Below are 12,507 nucleotides of genomic sequence, written 5' to 3'. Positions count from 1 at the left end.
GACCCTTATCTCACATCACATACTATAAAAATTAATTCAGAATAGATCAAAGCTCTAAATTTCAGAGCTATAAACTTTTAAACTCTTAGAAAGCCTGAGGTCAATCTTTGTAATCTCAGATTTGGCAATGGAACATTAAATATGACACCAAGACACAAGCAACGAAAGAAAAAGAAAAGATAGATAAATTGAATGTCTTCAATATTAAAAACTTTTGTGTGTCAAAAGATCCTATCAAGATATGAAAAGGTAATCCATAGAGTGGAAGAAACACTTGCAAATTATATTTGCAGTAAGGAGCTTGTATCCAAAATATATAAGAACTCTTACAATTTAATAATAGGAAGACATATAAAAAATGGACAAAGGATCTGCATAGACATTTCTCCAAAGAAGATATATAAAGAGCCAGTAAACACATGAAAAGATGCTCCACACGTTGCCGAAAGCCATGCTGAGATACCACTTCACACGTACTAGTATGGGTATAATAAAAAAGTCTGATAATAACGAGTGTAGGGGAGAGTGAGGGGAAGTTGGAAACCTCATACATTGCTAGTGGGAATGTAAAATGGTGCAACCACTTTGGAAAGCAGTCTGGCAGTTTCTCAAATGGTTACAGATAGAATTATCATCTGACTGAGCAATTCCACTCCTCAATATTACTTAAATGAAACCACAATATATGCCACAGAAAAACTTATACAGGAATGTTGATAGCAGCATTATTCATAATAGCAAAAAAAAAAACAACACTTGGAAACAGCCCAAATGTTCATTAACTGATGAGTAAATTAATAAAATCCAGTATATCCACAATATAAGATATTATTTGGCCATAAATAGAATAAAGTACTGATTGATGCTACAGCATGGAAGAACCTTGAAGATAGTATGCTAAATGAAAGAAGCCAGCCACAAAGTATCACATGTGATTCTGTTTGTATGAAATGTCCAGAATAAGCAGACCTACAGCGACAGAGTGTACATTAATTGTTGCCTGGGCTGGGCAGAGAGATAGTGACTGCTGCAAGGTAGAGGATTTCTCTTTTAGTTGATGAGAAAGTTCTAAAATTGACTGTGGTGATGGTTGCACGTATCTGTGAATATACTAAAATCCACTGACTTGTATACCCTAATGGGAAATTTTATGATAAAGGAATTATCTCTCACTTAAACTGATGTATGTGTGTGTGTTTGTGTGTGTGTGTGAATACATCTAGTTTGGCTTCCACTTTAGACACAGTTGGACAACTCATCCATCCAAAGCCAGGCTCTTCCAGGGAAAGGAAATCTAACACCTCCTCCAGCTCCTAGCTTCAAACAACCGTCAGGGGCAGAACATGTCATTCTCTAGGCCTTAGGCCCTTTCCTAGCTTTCCTCAGAAATCTTGGTGTTCTACATCTTAGTGTCAAATCTGGACAATTTAGACACCTGTAGGGACAGCCAGGTAGCAGAAATGTGGTTCAGGGGAAGGGAGCCGTGGGGCATTTGGTGAATGGGGAAGCACTTAGGAACTACCACACTGGGTTGTATACCTGGCGTCTCACAACGTGCAGCCCTGAAAACTCACCAAAGACTTTTGAAATTAAAACAAAACAGAACGAAACACAACACAAAGCCAGGTCAAGCAAGGAAAGCACAGCATTGGGTAAGATTTCTCCAGTGGGTCCTGGTTTCTTGATCTTTGCTCTACGAGAGATGAGTGGTAGCTCTAAGTGTGACACTTTGCCTTTTCCTGGCTGAATTTTTCAACATTCTCAAGGGCATATAGTATCAGAAAATCATCTTTCTTTCCCTTATTTGTTATTTCTGGTGCTGGTTGTGTCCTGGGCTGACGAGTTAGTTAAGACCTCCATTCAACCAGGAAAGCAGCCTGTATCTAAACCTCTGCTTTAGGCCTTTAATACTGGCTCATATTACCCAGTTTCGAGTTTGCAGCATCCAAAGGTGAAGTGGACGGACGTGGTGGTCACTGTTTCTTGTGCTTCCATTGTGTCTGCAGACAGCCTACAACGTCACCTGCCAGCTCCCACTTGCTCCTCTCTGTTCCCAGCTGCAGCCCTCATTAGCTGAATTGATTTCTGGGGCTGCAGCACCCGGTCAATGGCAGACACTCCCCACCCTCCCTCCCCCCAGTGAGAGGTAAAAGGCTCCAGTCCCCGTGGGGCGGTTGTGCTTACTGTAAACCCATCCAGACTCCCCACCGTGTGTTTGCACACAGCCCTCACCTCCTCAGCAGCCTTCTACAAGGACCCCACTCCACAGTAAACATTTTAGCAAAGTGCATTTTGTGTGGGGGAGTGAAGCGTGAGCTCCAAAGGGACACTTTGTAGTTGAAGGAAAAGAGGACACCCCAGTTCTCATACATACAACACTTACTAACGGTTAACAGTGAATACCTGGATTTTGTCTGAGCGTGGAATTCTGTTTCTAAACGCCCCCGTTATCGAGAGATCAACAGGATTAGTTTCACTGGCAAATAAAGAGACAGAAAAGGGCCAATTAGAATATTTAGTCCTTGTATGGTACATTTCATCCAAGTGTTTCAAAACCCTTTTTGATAGTTATAAAATTTACCCCTCTACCCTCCACCCCAATAGCTTGTCAGATAGGTAAATATTGTTGGCTTGGAACCTAAGTAAGACACGCAGTTGAACCAGGAACTCGTCCCCTCAGAAAGCTCTTGACACTTGATGCATCATTTCATTGCTCTTTTTCTAATTTCTCCAGTCAGTTTCAGTGCAAATTTCCATTTGCTGTGTGCCCAGGACAAATGAGGGGGCCTTTGTCTTATGTGGTCATTTGATTTTTTTAAGAGCAGGACACTGATCTCAGGCATAAAATCCTTGAATTATAGAGCTGGAAGGGACCTTTGAAATCACTTGGTCCCATCTCCTTCAATGTAGATTTTTATTCAGGAGACACAGAGAGGATGTGAAAATTGGGAGGTTTTTTTTTTTGTTTTTTGTTTTTGGCAACCACTAACAGAGATGCAGAGATTACGCCAGTGGTTCTAAACATGGTGAATATTCAGTATGGACATTATAATAGTGAAATACAAACACATCAGCCAACTTTTGAATTTAGATGATTGAATGGAAGATCACTCTCATCTACCCACAACACACACATACATAAAAGAAAAAAGCAGCCCTGTAAGAATTCAGTTTGCTAAATTAATCATCATGTCGGTGATATGGGCAGAGTGTTGAAAAGATTGAGTTGGGCAGCCTGAGTTGAAGTGTACTGTCTAGTTTTCTTCAAGGGAGAAAGACTGTGTTTAATGGACTCATGTCATCTAGCCATTGATCAGATGAGCTTTTTTAGAAAGGCAGGAATAATCCATCAGGCCTTTCAGAAATTGGACAAAATGTTCCACAAGATTGTTCAACTGCTTTCACTCTGATTACATATTCTTCTATCAACTATCTGATTCCTACCTTGGTACTCTAGGCAACTGGATCCTGGAAAGGTGGGTTCCTCAAAAGTAGATACAACCTTTGAGTCACTAGTAAGTTCTATCTGCTATAACAAAACTGATGCACTGACTTTCTGATTTATACATCAGTCCCTTATAAGTTTGGTTACTGTGAACCAGCCAGTCATTTCTGGATGAGTCATTCCCTCCCCACCTCCTTCACCAAATGTTGTAACTCTGTGAGACCCAACCAGAGATGGCCTCCTTGTCTCATTATATGTTGCTAAAATCATATGTAAGAATATGTGGATTTTAACAGGGAAGAGAAGCTGGGAAAGGTAACATTTAGTGTAACATAGAGACAGTTGTTGTGGCAGGTTCATCCACAGAGTAGGGGAAGCAAGGAAGAGTCCCTTCTTAAAACTGAGGAGGTGATCTTGAGCAACACTCCAGGGATCATGGGCACTGGGGGTGCATATGAGAAACAGCAACTGTGGTCTGAAATACTTCAGTCTGGAGCCACGTGTAGAAAAAGAGGGAGTGGGGAGAGGAGACTTAAGCTCCTGCCGGAGGCCAGTAATGTGAATCATGCGAGGTAAATATTTGCCTGTGGGTTGAAGGGCGCTTGCCTTCTGTGTACACAATGCCCTTTAGCGGATGGTTCAGAGACAGCATTTAGCCTTTAAAGGAGGAAGAGGAGTGGGATTGTAGGATCCCTGGGAAACAATGATGGAAGTGAATTAGTCAGAGGTGTCCCCACATGGGGTTTCACAGCAGGGATACAGATCGTGCATCTGAGCAGAGGCCTCACAGTGAGTGTCAATGGAGTAAGCCACAGGCAAAGAAGGCAGTTTTAGTAAAGACATTGAGGAACAGCACAGAAAGACAGTTCTGGAAGCAGGAATGAAAGACACCGTTGGAGGAAGAGTAGCAGTGTGAAAAATGCTGTGTTTTAAATATTTTGCAGTGTAGTTCTCTTAGAGGTGAAGTTTTAATAATCCATATGAACTTATTATTCACAATTTTTCTGAAGAATGACAGGCAAAATGGTCTTCTCTGTTGTTAGGAGTGACAACGGAGCCCAATTATGCGGAGTTTCTTTTAATAATGGAGCAGAACGTGCATACTTTCCAGAGGCACGGCCAGCCAGAAGCCACTGTCACCTTTTCTGTGGAACAAAGGGAGAAATTCATCCATTCCTGCCTCTGTCCAGACAGCCACTCAGCATTTACTGAACTGTGCACCAGGACGGGTAAGTGCAGGATGAAAAATGCTAAATAAGACCCTGCTTTCCCAAAGCTCACGGTGAGTGCAGGAGACGGATGGACAGGAAATGACAGTGGTGTGAGGAGCTCAGCTGAGACCCAAGGGTTTCCCTTCCCAGAGGGGGCTCTCCCCTCCCCACCCACCCGTCAGAAGGTTGTCTCAGTTCCTCATCCTCTCAAGGGTTGCTGGTCTTGTCACACTGTGACACCCTAGTGACTCAGAGCCTCATCCCCACTGAGCCAGCAGCGCCCGTTCCTTCTCTGCGGAGCCTGAGGAGGTGAAGAGAGGACAGACTCTCTTTCATTCCCTGACCACTCCGTCCTGCTCATGGCGTCAGACCCATGTGGACTGCTCGCCAAATAGGAAGTTCTCTCCTGAAAGTTATGGCAAGCAAACACTAAAGGGAATTAAATTCTGGCTCACTGGAACTTTCCCAAGGCAGGCCTTCAAGACTGAAGCATTCACAGGGTGGATGTCCCACGTGTGATTCCCCACTGCCCTCTTTGCCCCTATGCCCACGGCATCTGTGAAGATGAACTGTCTTTTTAGCTCTAGAAGATTTTAGGATCTCTGTGTTGTTGGTATGGAGGTTTTACAAGGGTGTGTGGTTCTTTTATTGCTTGTGCTGGGACCTCATGGACTCCTTTGACATGTAGACTCATGAGCTTTTGTTCTTGTATTATGTCTTTGATTGGTCAGAGGTTGGTCCTCCTGGACTGGCAATCTGGGTCTCTTTCCTCTTATTGTGTTTTAGGCTTTGTTAACTACTTGGTCAGCTTTTCCTTGTCCAGGGCTGTTTCCTTGATTTTATTTCCAAATGTTCTGTTGCAATTTTGTTACTATGACACTGATAATTTTTATTTTGAAGAATTCTTTATGGGTTTCTGGTTGTTCTTTTATCATAGCAACATGATCTCATTTCACGGATACAGTTTTATCTCAAATCTCTTGCAGAACACCAGTGAAAGTGATTTCGGTTCACTGAATGATCTCCAGTTCCTCTGGGGTCATGTGTTCGTGTTTATTCATCTCGATCTTCCTTATTCATGTTTGTGATCTCCTCAAGTGTCTGATATTCCTTGGTTTTCCATTCATGGGTGATTGATGGGATTGGTGTGCAAGGATAGAGGGTGTAGACTGGCAGGGTGAGCAGGCAGGGAGCCAGCCAGCATCTTGAGGACTCCTAAATGCTTCAATGTGAAGGTTTTAGCCGTGTGGTCCCAACCCTCACACTGGCTGCCATGGTTTTCCTGCCTGAGTGCTCAAACTTCTCAAACTAACGTCTGACACTTCCACTTTCCAACAGTCTGAGGAATGTCTTCACCCATCAGATCTACTGGTGTTCTCAACTCCAAATGCCCCCAGTATATTTTCTTCCTTCACAGACCTGTTTCCTTCTCTGGGCTTCCTATTTCTGATAGCTGCACAATCTTCCCAGTGTTAAAAACCACAGAATAATAATCAGAATGATCTTATCCTCCATACTCAGTCTGTGTCTGATCCCTTGAAGAGACCACCATGCCCATCCTTCCTCTTCCCATTGCAGCCTCTCAAGCCAGATTGTCATCATTTATTCTTTAGAAAACTTCCAGGTTTCCCTTTAGCCTCCTGTCTCGCACTGTCAGATTACTACTCCCTAAATGTAGTTCTCTTTGCATTATTCTGCTGCTCAAAATTCTTTCCTCTATCCCTTCTGTTTACTCATTACTGCCCAGCTCCTTAATCCAGGGCTTCAGGGGTCCAACCCACTTCTCCCACATCACCTGCAGGAGGCAAAAACATGCAGGGTGGGCTCTGAGGACAGATAGACACAGTCAGGACCTGACTCTGATGCTCACAGGGCAAATTATTTGCCCTCTCTTAGTCACAGGTTTCTCAGCTCTAACTTTGGGATAATAAAATATAGATTATTGAGAAGATTTAATGAGATAATGTAGCAAAAGAAGTTGTACAGGGCCTGGAGCAGAAAAATAAATACTATTTGAAGGTTATACTTATGGTTACTTCTTTTGTTATTATTGTTGTTTACTTCTTGCATCCAGTATCTTTTAGCCAAATTGGTCTCCCTGTCCCTCTCTGTGCTCTGGCTCAAGTGCCCTTCCTCTCTCTACACTGTCAAATTTTGTTAACACTTTTAAAATTTGTGGTAACATTAAATCATCCATTTTAACCATTTTTAAGTGTCCAGTTCAGTGGCATTAAGTGCATTCTCATTGTTGTGCAACCATCACCACCATCCACATCCAGAACTTTTTCATCTTGCCTGACTGAAAGAAGAGTCCCTTACTCCCTCTCCCCCCAGCTCCTGCCAACCACTGTTCTACTTTCTGGCTCTATGAATTGTGCTCTTCCAGTACCCGAAATTAGTGGAACCATGTAACACTTATCCTTTTGTATCTGGCTCATTTCAGTTAATGTGATACTTCAAGGTTCATCCATGTTACAGCATGTATCAGAATTTCACTTCTTTTTAAGGCTGAAACATTCCATCATGTGGATCTATCACATTAATTACCCACTCATTCACCATCGGACACTGGATTGTTTCTGCATTTTGATTATGGTGAATAATGCTGCTGTGAACATGGATGTGCATGAACGTGGGTATTTGAGTCCCTGCTTTCCCTGCTTTTGGTTATATACCCAGAAATGGAGTTGCTGGATCATATTGTTACTCTGTGCTTAGCTTTCTGATGAACTGCCACACTGCCTGCCACAGCAGCTACATACACTGTCAATTTTAATTGTCCTTTAAGGTCCAGTTCCGTTGCCACCCACTCCCTGAAGCTTTTCGGATCCCTTTCTAGACAGAGCTCTGTCTAGAAGGTGTTAGAAGCACTGGGACTGGGCTCTGATTGTGCCACTGGGGAGGTACAGTCCATCACCTTGGACTATGGTGTTTTGCTTGTAGATCACCTTCCCACAGCCCTCTTAAGGAGCGGCTTGTTTCTCATGCTGCCTCACTCAGAGCAGGTGCTCGATCTGTACTTTGTGAATGAAAGAAAGAGCAAACGAATGAATGAATGGAGTAATGACCAGCCTTGCTCTGAATTACCAAGAGATGCTGACACCTCGCAGGGAGGGTGCAAGTGGTCAGCCCCCCCCCCCAACGCTTTCATACAGAGTGGAAGTGGTGAGCCGTTCCTGCAGCATCCTCACAAACCAGCATCACGCTCTTCAGTGCTGCTTCCTGGGCTCAGCCTCCTCAGTCACATTAAGAAGCAGCGTGTGCTGCCGATGTCTGTCGAATTTCCCTAATAAGGAAAACAGGTTGCCACCTGGGTCTGCGGAGACATCTTGGATGCATTGTATTTAAATTTTGTTTTCATTGAAAATTTATAGCCACCCCCTTCTACTCTAATGTAATGAATAATTAGAAGCAATTACAGGGAAATTTAGCAAATTACCAAGCCATCTAGGAGTAAAAATTAGTGTTTATGGTGTTTCTCCTTTGCTGTCTGGCAATCCAAAGTGATATATTATGTGCATGCAGACACCATGCGCAGATACCTTTCTATGCACCTAGCGGTTTTCCAGTAAGATCATAAAAATCAATGCGTGGCAGTAGAGTCTTGTGACATTAAAGGGCCTGCTTAATAAATATTGGATGATGGGGGCGGGGGAAGAATGGATTTGAGCAGTAGAAACTTAACCACAAAAGATTTTATGCTGGTACATTAGAGATAAGTTTTTTAAAGTTTATTTTTCAATTTAAAAATGTACATTTTAATTAAAGAAATTAAGGGAGAAAAAACAGAAAAGTAAAAGAAATTTCACCAAGGCTGCCCAGACTCTCCACCCAGAGAAGATTATTTTTCCATTTTGGTATATTGACTTTATATTTTCTATGCATGTTTGCATGTTTTACTGTCATAGTTTTTTTTTTTATCACACTGCACAAAGCATTGCTATTTTGATTTTAAAACTTAATGGAGTCACTTAAACATACTCTCATGTTGCTATGACCAAGCCACATAGATAGCACATGATTATTTTACATTCCCTATGACCGTCGTTTTAGCTTGTTTCCACTTTCAAAGTATTATAAATAATACTGCAGGGGACTTCGTAGTACATACAGCTTTTTTCCTATATTTTAAAATTAGGATTCTTAAAAAGGATTCCTGAGTTGCAGGCTTTTTTAAATTCTTGATTCTTTTTTACCTAATTGCTTTCCTAAGAGCTTGTAGTTATTTGCTTCTTAACCTGTGACGTTGAGAGTACCTGTTTGGCGCCACCAGTACAAGCGCCAAAGAGCACTGTTGAAGTATTTTGCTACTTTAAGTGGCAGTTTTTATTTTTCTGGTTAAAACTGAGGTTGGGTGAAGTTGGAATGAGTCAAGATTCAGTAGCTGGGAATAGAATTCACCTGCTCTAGTTTATGGAGATTTATTTCATTACATGCTTTGCAAAAGAAACAGGACTGGGCTGAGCTGTAAGATAGGACTTTGAGAGCCACATCACAGAACTGGGTCACAGAAAGAACTGCTTCTGCCCTGTGAAGCTACCACTGTTGGGGGAGGAGGGAATCTGTACAGGAAAACCAGAGAGCCCACTGCAGTGTTTGCCAATGGAAATGGAGAAAGGAACACAAAACACAGCCTTACCTCATTTCTGCCTTGCAGTTTAAATCCCATCTGTCACTGTGGTGGCCAGGGAGTCCTATAAATATAGATTTGAGATTTCCAGCTTCTGCAGTACAGGAAGACCCACTAGGAGGAGGGCCGGATGGATGTCAGGTGCTGATCTCCCATGTCCACCACAACGTTGTTCAAAATGTCTGGAATGTTTGCTAACCTGGTGTCTCACCTCCTAAATGAATTATCATTTTCCAAGCTTTTCTAGGCTATCTAGTAAAAGAAGCTGCTAGTGACTAGAAAGACATGATGTCATTATTTCTGAGGAGCTTATAGCCTTGCCTTTGGTAGAATTGAAGGTGAGGAGAAAGTGAGACAGGGCAACAGATGACTCCACTGGCTCCCAAACTGCAGGGCCAGGGTGGGGGGATCCAAAATTTTAAAGTGGATTTCTTCGCGCATATATCAGTATTTAAACGTCACAAAGAGATAAATTAACTCTATTAACAACAGTGTAGTCATTCAAACATTATTTTCTCTTCCTGCTAATACCTGGACCTTATTCATTTATTAACTTCTTAAGCAACTTGTTTCCTTATTGAATAAATTATGATCATTTATGCATAATCAGTAATCAAAGTAATAAATCAAACTCCATCATAGCCTCGGCTTACGTCCTAGGGCTGTGCAGCCCCAGGGATCACTGTTCACACAGAAGAGAATCTGAACGGCACCCTGTGGAGCTGTGCTCAGTCGCAGAGGCCCTGTCAACTCCTCACTTCACTGGAGGGTTGGTTCTGTTTTCTCCTTACTGAGCTTTTCAGAAAGCTGCTGATACCCAGGACAGCTACAGAGGGTTATGGGGAACTAAGCCTTTAGCAAGCCCAGAATAGCCTTTTTTTCAGAGATGGTGTGAACTCAGAAGACATCACCCAGGGCCACCATCATTCCTCCCCAGAGATATCTCTTTCTAGTCTGGCCTTTTGGTCATTTGACTTAGTGTCCAGGATTGAGCGATTTTGCCCATGGATAATAGGCTTTTAGTTTTAGGGCTATTTGGAAGACTGACTGAGTCTAAAGAAGTGGTGGATTAATTTAAGAAAGTGGGAACAAGCCTGTTGCAAAGGCAAAACATTAACAGTTTCCTTTCAAAATCCCTCTCCAAAGCCTTTGCTTTGGGAGTTGACCTCTAACCCATGATTTCTGGGATCACACCACATTGCCCTGCCTGCCTAGGGAAGGACTCTGAGCTCTCACCTCTTCTTTCTGTCTTCCTAAGAACCAGAGGCGAGTCCCTAGAAAGAACATCTTTCAGATGTTGGTGAGTTGATGGTTCCCATCCAATGCCCACTGATAGTAAATTGGGTGACATCTGTGGGTGGTTAAATGAAGGACCCATTCCACACAGAGCCTAATTCCCTATGGAAGGGACTCCAAATTCTGTTGTAAGAAGACAGAAGGCCACCAGATTTTTTTAGTTATTATTTCTGGTTTTCCCACAGGCAAGGGCAGGAGTTGAACTCCAAGGACAATCTGGCTTTAGGTAAGGGTTGAAAGGGATGAGAGAGAGAAAGAAAAAGAAAGAGAGAAAGAAAGAAAGACGTGGTTAGAGCAATTTCACTTGTGGGAAGAGGAATAACCCTCTACCCAGTCAATGCTAAGTCCGTTGATTAGTTGATACATACCAGCATGAAGATATAAATACCAGAAGGAGGAAACTTCTTTTTTTTTAAACTATTATTGGTGGTTTTGGAATAGCTACAACCTATAATTGCCATATATTCTATATTTTCCAGAACAGTCTGGATTTTAAATATTTGCTTTCATTATCTCTATAAAACATCAAAAATATTCTGGAAATGCAAATATTTTGACAAGTTGTTAACTGAATGAATCAAGTCATTAAGCATTACAAATGGGTGAATTCATTCTGTTGGTTTGAGCATGAATTCAAGGAGCTCAAATGGAAAGCTCAGTGTTGCTGACTAGCAGCTTCTGGGCAGGGGAGAAGTCATCAATGGACTTTGGCACTGAAAAGTCTCTTAAAATGTAAAGTATTCAGAGACTTGTCAAGAGATGTTTCGGGGGGGAAGAAAGGAAAATAGTTACTGAACAAATAAAGTTCTTTAAGTGTGAGTAGGGAAATAAACTAGCAACTTTAGCAGCAGATGAATAGCAAAGATGAATGTAAATATTACAGTAATTATGTGCTTTTGGCTATGTTTTACATTTTTACTTAAATTTTCCCAGTTCAATAAGACAATTCTTTAAATATATAATTGTGATTTAATTGTTACAGTTTTGTAATATTTTTCACATATATAAGAAATAAATATAAGAAATAAGAAATAAATAGAAGTAAATAGATAAGAACTCAGAGAAACTTCTGTAGTGAAGAAGGCAAGTTAGGTAAAAGCAGGAGATTGGGAGCTAGCTGGACTAGGAATCAAAGCCAGTTTCTGCCAGTTGCTAGATTTGCAATAAATTACTTAATCTCTCTAAGACTCAGGTCCCTAATTTTTTAAATGGAGGAAATAAATATCTCATAAGTTTATTGTGCTTGGGATTAAATGATTGTAAAGTGTTTGATTCAGAGTAAATATTCCATAAATGATAGCTGCTATGAAAATACTAATGAAATGTGAGCAAAGTCTTTGAGGGTCAGTACAAGATTACCATTCTCCTTCCTCCTATGCAGCTAGCTATGCTCTAGATGGTGCAGGATCTGTTAGCCTGAGCCCCCGAGTGAGGCCAGTGTGGAGCAGAGCCCCCTGCTGCTGAGAGATGAACTTGTGAAATGACTGAGAAATACACTTTTGCTTTAAGCCCCTGAAACATGGGCTTGCTTGTTACTGCAGCCTAAGCAGCCTCTCCTGACTGATGCAGGAGGGAACCCAGAAGTTACCACTGCTAGCCTATCTAGGACCCGGGGAGAGAGAGATGATTAGGATGTTGACCTGGACCAGGGGCAAGTAGGCAGAGTGGCTATGATTGGAGGGAGGTGATGGGCACTCTAGCTGTGAGCAGTTGAGTATGTATGGAACCTCATATCCTAACAGACACTGAAGCAAGGAAAATACAGCTCATTTGGGATGGTATAGAATTTACTGGCTTGGTTCCAGGAAAGTCTCAAGGGAGGTAAATGGGTCTGGAGACCTCCCACATGTATTTATAGTCACCTTCTATCTTACCTGTCAGAACCGATGGGATGGAAATGTCATGCTAATATCTGCAGTGGGGGG

General features: G+C 42.0%; 1 protein-coding gene across 13 annotated transcripts in view; it reads left to right on the top strand.

Moving 5' to 3' along the window:
* Window positions 1-12,507, top strand: part of CCDC171 (coiled-coil domain containing 171) — a 388,533-nt gene that overhangs the window by 296,370 nt on the left and 79,656 nt on the right. For all 13 annotated transcript variants that reach the window (XM_074361538.1, XM_074361540.1, XM_074361545.1 and 10 more), the window contains one exon: window positions 4,489-4,674. Coding sequence is in view for 1 of the 13 variants with exons in the window: in XM_074361544.1 (XP_074217645.1) it covers window positions 4,489-4,494 (6 nt within the window). In the remaining 12 variants the exon portion in view is untranslated. The remainder of the gene's footprint in view (window positions 1-4,488; window positions 4,675-12,507) is intronic.

The sequence above is a fragment of the Camelus bactrianus genome, chromosome 4 (assembly GCF_048773025.1).
Source record: "Camelus bactrianus isolate YW-2024 breed Bactrian camel chromosome 4, ASM4877302v1, whole genome shotgun sequence".
Classification (NCBI taxonomy): Eukaryota; Metazoa; Chordata; class Mammalia; order Artiodactyla; family Camelidae; genus Camelus; species Camelus bactrianus.
This window is presented reverse-complemented; position numbering and strand designations above follow the sequence as displayed.